This window comes from Syzygium oleosum, unplaced genomic scaffold, assembly GCF_021117445.2.
Source record: "Syzygium oleosum isolate NSW1041296 unplaced genomic scaffold, Sole_v2.1 Sole_v2.06, whole genome shotgun sequence".
Taxonomy (NCBI): domain Eukaryota; kingdom Viridiplantae; phylum Streptophyta; class Magnoliopsida; order Myrtales; family Myrtaceae; genus Syzygium; species Syzygium oleosum.
Genome location: NW_026607490.1, coordinates 9572200 through 9579554, shown reverse-complemented (window position 1 = coordinate 9579554; position 7355 = coordinate 9572200). Strand labels below are relative to the sequence as shown.

Sequence of the window (7355 nt, the reverse complement as noted above, 5' to 3'; positions counted from 1 at the left end):
TATCTCCTTCTGTATCTCGGGCAGCCATGATATCTCCTTCCCCGATTCTCCTTCGTACATGCTGTTCGTAGAGGAGATTTCAGACCACAATAGCAAAACATGGACGTATCATTGTCAATTGGAGGGACCGACAACCTCGATTGTGACAAATTTGCGGATCTCGTCATGAATTCGTTGGTCTCTTCTTGTGATGACACCTCACTGTCAATTCCAGTGGAATTCGTATTTATGCTTTCAGAATTACAACTGCAGTTTCTTCTTGTGATTCTAACATCTGTAAAGGGAAAAGTAAGGATAGGATAAGACATTGCATCTATAACATTGTGCACTTATCTTTTTGCATAAGCACATATTTATGGGGACTTAGCCAGTCCATTAAAATAGACATATAAACAGGAGAAGCACTTACTACTAAACACGATATAGCTTTTGCCTCAATAACCTTCCAAGTCATAGAGCTTCAAGCTGATTTCCTGGTTATTTAATACAAACCAAACAACCTCCTTAACATTGTGCAATTAATCTGCTGTAATCAGAAATGGTAAATAAAATCAACAATAACCTACTATTGCGTACATGCTAAAACACTCATACTTCATCCTAGTAACACGAAGGACTTTTACACAATCGAAGTATGCGATGTTACTTCCTCTTGATTTTTTAAGGCTAGAACTCAACCAATTATCATCAAAACTTAAGCCGCTTTCTTGACTGAAGAAGTTCAACTAGACCGCAAGTGGATCCAGTATAGCTATTGCAAAAGATGAACAAATGCAGCATCAGATAACATATCAAACAGTTCAACATTACAGGGGAACAAACGATAGGGCTAATCCATATTTGAATATAACCATATAGTGCTCAAAACAACATTTGGCAAGACTTGGAGTATTAAGTATGAACGGAGAAAGAGAACTCCCAACATATATCAAAAGGAAACATAATATTGACTTTCCATATTACAATGCTATTTAGCTCTGGAAAAAGGCCTCTTGCTTTTGCAATGTGCAGTCCATGACTTGTTCATGTACATCCATTTTGGCTACTATCCATACTAAAAGACCTTTCGACAGTTTCAGTCAAAGATATGCAGTCTCCAAGCTATGCATATCTCATCCACTCATGTTAGAGCCCAGAACAATCAAATCCCATAAGAGTACAATCTGCATTCCCCCACCTCCACAAACAAAAATTATATAAAGAAACTGCAAGCCAAAACTTTCGTCTGTCAACAAGGCAAGATTCATATTTCCAAACTTCAACAATTGCATGAGCTTTGGATTTGCATTACCTTCCATAAATAGTTCTTTTGAGTGATCACACAGTTACCCAAAACCATGTAAACAAAGCAAGATTCATGTTTCCAAATCTTCGCGGTTGAGATGAGCGAATCTGAGCGAAGGTACCGAGCGGGCGTCGGGTGAGCGTTGGGCGAAATGGGGGACTTGACCACTATCGATTCAATGGAAGAAGAACGCGGCTCGAGGGAAATGGTAAGAAGTGATCGAATTTGGGAGAAAAAATGAGAGAAATTCGGGTTCTTCGCGATTTTAGAGTTCGCGATTTTGGTCGACTCCAAATTGGGGCTTCACGTAATTTGGGGTTTGGTTCATGAAGGGGAGGACGACGACTGAGAAGACTTGGCTTGACGATTTTGTGGTTCACGATCGTGATTGTAGCAAGATGAGATCCAACAGGGAGAAATTCTAAGAGGAGTTAGGGTTTTTCACGATTTTGTGGTTTGCAATCCGACGAATCCAAATTGGGGCTTTGGTAAAGTGGAGTCTTTTTAGTTTTTTTAAGAAAACGATGACGTTTTTATTTTCCGGCAACCACATCAGCGCCGGTCATCCACGTAGGACGATCGGCGCTGACTGGGTATCCCACGTCAGACTTTTCCGGGCAATAGGACTGAATTGGACAATATGTAAAAGGTTTAGGACTGAATTGGCCAAATTGAAAGGTTTAGGACTGAATTGGCACAAATCCAATAGGTTGAGGACTTTTTTGGTAATTTTCCCTCCGGACAGGAGGTATCTAAGCGTGAGCAAAGAGCCTAACTACTTTCGTAGATAATGCGAATTCCTTGTAATAATGAAATTCAGCTTGTATTTATAAACGACTCAAGTAACTCCGTCCAGTTATTAACTGGTGGTGTCCGAGTTTCTTCAATACAGCATTTTAAACCTACTTGCTTAAAAGGTAAACGACTACAGCTATGGAAAATAAAGGTGCGGTACTAGAAAATAAAGATAATTGAAAGACAGCATTTTGGTTTATGTACACGGGGGCTTTCCTTTGGCAGCCGGGTGCTATTTATAGTGTGGACTCAATAACCGCCTTTTGATATCATGTTCGATAACCACCTATGATCTCATCTTCACCGTCCGTCAAATGACATATGTCCGCCAATTGCCATCGATCTTGTTTTTTGTTCTGACACCCATCCTTACCGAGGCAATAACCGTCATTTGAGCTCTTTATATCCTAACATCTGTCTTTCCTAAAACGATAACCGTCGTTGAGCTTATATCGTCTTGACACATGTCCTTCCCGAAGTGATAACAGTCGTCGAGCTCATATTGTCTTGACACCTGTTCTTCTCGAGGCAGTAACCGCCGTCGAGCTCATATCGTCTTGACACCTGTCCTTCTTGAGGCAGTAACCGTCATCGAGCACATATCGTCTTGACACATGTTCTCCCCGAGATAATAACCGTTGTTGAGCTCATATCGTCTTGACACATGTATTCTCCCCGAGGTGATAACCGTTGTTGAGCTCTTCTCATCCTGACATCAGTCCTTCCTGGGGTGATAAACCGTCATCGAGCTCTTTTCGTATTGACACTTGTCCTTTTTCTTGTCGACAACTTCGATGACTTGAATCCCATGTGATAATTTTCGTCGACAACTTTTAGCGCTCGCTTCTTCTAGGGCTCAAGCTTTTTCAATTTCAAACTCCTGAATTCCCCGCTGGTATCTCTCAGTGCTTGCTAGTTGTTTTGCTTACGTGAGCCGTCTTGTATGGGCTATGTCATCCTTTGACATCTTTTATTATTTTATTTATTTCGGTTGTCGACAACCTAATTAATTATAGGTGTCAACAACATCTTTGTAAAAAAACAAAGAAATTCACTTAAGAGTGATTATGGAACAAACATGTGCTAGTAACCATTAGCAATCTTTTGAGTGAAACAATTCCTCAAACATAGGGTATTCACGGCTCAAAATCTGATTCTATTCTTTCCAACCATTTTTCTAACACGAGGACCTCAGCCTTTATTAATATATTTCACAGCGAGAGTGGATATAATTCAGGTTGTTTTCGTTTGTACTCAAACTCGAACATGCAGCACAAATCTAAAAGTCTCGGCCCCACCTCGCATTCGGAGATGACTTGAAGGGTAAACCTTACTTATGGTCCCTATGATATGGTTTGTCCAATTTGAAGGGTTCACTGTGATTATTGAGCTCTCTCTCTTTGACATCTATCAAGATAGGGGAAACAAGGGAAGGAAAAACAAGGAAAACAAACGGAAGTTCAGTAAATAGTTTGACCAACATTGAGAGTTTTTGGGTTCAACTAGGGATGTGCAAAGGAACCGAGAATTGCCCAGACCGCTCGGAATCGGAACGGACCGGCGATTCTCGTGGGGACTAGTCTAATTCCCGATTTCAATTTACTAAAATCGATAAGTACTAGTCCGGTTCCCGATTCTGCCCACATGACCATCCAAACTGGACTAGTAATATATATAATTTTTAAGAAAAATTTCCAACAAAAAAAAGAAGAAATTTTAAGAAAAATGAAAACCTTAAAATCCATAATTTGAAACTCAACGTCCATCAAATGAGTGATTGTCTCCTCTTACTCTCATCTTGTCTAAGTCGTCTCTCTATCTCTCACTTATGGTCTCGACTCTTAAGCTCAACGTTCATCGACTTACGGCCTCGACTCTCAACTCCCATCAACTCGTCGCATCTCTGGCCGTTCATCGCCTCCCTCTCTCGTTCTCGGTCACCTCCATTTGCGTGAAGCTTGGTGAGACCGGTTCCATAGACCCACCCAGGATCGGACCGTGTGGGTCCATAGAACCAGCAGGTGGTTCCCGATTTCATTTTTTGGAACCGAGTCTTAGTGTGCGCGGTTTCCGGTTCTATGGTGAGAACCACTACCCGAACCATGCTCGCTCTTAGTTCAGGCAAGTAGCCATCGCATACCATGGTCCAGTCAAGCGACAGCGTTTTCGTTTCCACTTTGTCTGCGTCTTCCCTTATCCCAATTGTTATCAGGTCCGCGAAGTCCTCCAGCAAGATTACATTTTTGGGTCACCTCTCGACCGCCAAAACTCCTCCTCTCTTTCCCTCTTCAGCCTCTTCTTCGTTCGCAGACGAGAAGAGAAGAGAGAGCACCAAACCCAAAACCCTGAGGTAAGTAAAGTCGTGTGGTTTCTCTGTCGTAGAAGTTGTCACGTTACAAGTGAGGGGCCAAGAAGCATGGCGCCGCTTGCCTCACTAGAGCTCTTGCCTCAGGCCCTCCCCTTCGCCTCACAGCCAAAACCCACTTCACATTCGCACCGAGTTCGCACCTTTGTTAGGTGTAGAAACACCCATCATCCCAACGAAGCTAAAACCTCCCTAAACCCACCCAAGATCGGTGCTTTTGCTGAGACCAGGCCGACCCATGTCCAGTCCCCTGATTCCAGGGACTCCCATTTGATCAAGCTCCTCGGTAGGTCCTGCAAAGCAGGCAAGTACAGCGAGTCCCTCTACTTCCTCGAGCGCATGGTAAATAGAGGGTATAAGCCTGATGTCATTCTCTGCACAAAGCTCATTAAAGGGTTGTTCGGGTTGAGGAACTTCGAGAAGGCGGTCCGGGTCATGGAGATTCTGGAGAAGTATGGGGAGCCGGACGTGTTCTCGTATAATGCGGTCATTAGTGGCTTTTGCAAGGCGAATCGGATCGAATCCGCCAATAGGGTTCTTCAGAGGATGAGGAGCCGGGGGTTCTCGCCGGATGTCGTCACGTATAATATTATGATTGGGAGTCTTTGTGGTAGGGGGAAGCTCGATTTGGCTCTCAAGGTGTTGGATCAGTTATTGAAGGACAATTGCCTGCCGACTGTGATTACGTTCACTATATTGATAGAGGCGACTATTATGGAGGGCGGGCTTGATGAAGCTCTGAAACTTTTGCATGAGATGTTATCGAGAGGGCTCCGACCAGACATGTACACCTATAATGCGATAATTAGGGGATTGTGCAGAGAAGGGCTGGTGGATCGAGCTCTTGAGTTTATTAAAAGCTCAAATTCTCGGGGTTGCAAACCCGACGTTATATCTTATAATATCCTCCTGAGGGCACTTTTGAATCAAGGGAAATGGGATGATGGTGAGAAATTGGTGGAAGAGATGATGGCGGAAGGTTGTGAACCGAATGTTGTAACCTACAGCATTTTCATTAGCTCTCTGTGCCGTGATGGGAAAATTGAGGATGCGATGAGTGTCTTAAAGGTTATGATTGAGAATGGGTTGACTCCAGATGCTTATAGTTATGATCCACTGATCACTGCATTTTGCAAAGATGGAAAATTAGACAAGGCGATAAAATTTCTAGATCAGATGATATCTAACGGATGCTTGCCAGATATTGTAAACTACAATACAATCCTTGCCACTCTTTGCAAGAATGGAAAGCGTGATCAGGCTTTGGAGATCTTCGCAAAGTTAGATGAAGTCGATTGTTCTCCAAATGTTAGTTCTTATAACACAATGTTTAGCGCGCTTTGGAGCTCTGGAGATAGATATAGGGCTCTGGAGATGATATCAGAAATGGTAAGCAAGGGGATTGACCCCGACTATATCACCTATAATTCGCTCTTATCTTGTTTGTGTAGAGATGGTATGGTGAAGGAGGCTCTAAGTTTGTTGGTAGACATGGAAAGGAGTGGGTTCAATCCAACGGTGATCAGTTATAACATCGTTCTACTTGGGTTGAGCAAAGTGCATAGGATAGATGATGCGATTGAATTGCTGGCTGTCATGGTCGAAAAAGGAATCCGACCGAACGAAACCACTTTTATATTGTTGATTGAAGGGATCAGTTTTGCAGGATGGAGAGCTGAGGCAATGGAATTGGCCAATTCTCTCACCGCCATTGACGCTATATCTAAAGATTCATTTAAGCGTTTGAAAAGAACCTTTCCCATGCTTGGTGCTTACAAAGAGCTTAGTTACATGGAAACTAAGTAGTAACATGAGATCTAGGAGCAATTGTCCCATTTTTAAACTGGTAGAATCCCCTGGATTAGGGTTCAGTTTTGTCTGGAGGACTTCATGCTGTTCTGCGGCACAACCTTGTCAGAAAGTCAGGTCTGTAGACACACATTGATACAGTTTAAGGCAAAAATTTTGTCAGAAGGCGCGAGTCATGACTATAAAAGATGGTATCTGCTGTGATAGGAGAAGTGGTTGGCAGTTCAACATGTGAACCACTGTATGCTCGATGAAAAATGAAACCTCATGCTGTTGCAGATAAACCTGAGTTTTTCATTCAGCGGTACAGGCAATTCACAACAAATTTTTTTTTTGCCGTTTTCTTTTTGGGTTTAGTTTGTCATCCATTTCACCAGGAGAGAGCAACGTGGCCTTGTAGCATACTTGTCCTTTCTCAAGAATACTTTTGGTTCTGTAGCTGTAAATTGATTTGATTGAGTATTGGTTTTCTTGTACTATGTAGTTTAGAACAGACCTCTGTGCGAATTCTCTCTGCGTCCCCTCAACAAACGACGTTGTCGTGTGCAAATTTGAGTTTGTCCAGGAGCCTCGACAAGTTCGGTATTCCATAAACAGAATGAGAAAGAGTTGGAGACCTCTTTCTGTCTCCTGCTAAAGCCTCCTCAGGGAAGTCAGCAGAGGGCATGAGCTGAAAGCAGACAATGTTTCTGTGTTGGAATTGTTCCCTGAGGTGCTAAAATTCAGGATCTTAACATGTTGTCCTCAAGGGGCAAAAGTCACTCAAATGCCACCAGTTTCATGTCATTCCAGCTTTCAAATGAACATCTCCTCCTGCTGAAGGAGCATGTCAATTGCCTGAAGTGAGTGTGAAAAAGATTAAGGTTTGGCTTGCTGTCACTTTTAACATTATTGGGTAATGAGGTTGGGCCTCAGATGAACTTCCAAAATACTTTTGTTCCCCCACTCGGTACAAGGCTCACAAGACACAATAATGTTCAATTTCTAAATTTTTACAATTGGAATTTTTTACTAATTAATTAGGTTTATTTGAGGAGAATTTTCAGCACTGTTGCACAAGATCTTTAACAAGAACAATGAAGGACAGGCTCCTCACTAAGT

General features: G+C 42.5%; 1 protein-coding gene across 1 annotated transcript; it reads left to right on the top strand.

The window, feature by feature from the left end:
• The first annotated feature begins 4320 nt into the window (after nucleotides 1–4320).
• On the top strand, nucleotides 4321–6747 carry LOC115690119 (pentatricopeptide repeat-containing protein At3g04760, chloroplastic). Its single transcript, XM_030616371.2, has one exon. The coding sequence runs from the start codon at nucleotides 4497–4499 to the stop codon at nucleotides 6249–6251; it is 1755 nt and encodes a 584-aa protein (XP_030472231.1). The 5' UTR covers nucleotides 4321–4496; the 3' UTR covers nucleotides 6252–6747.
• The last annotated feature ends 608 nt before the right edge of the window (nucleotides 6748–7355 follow it).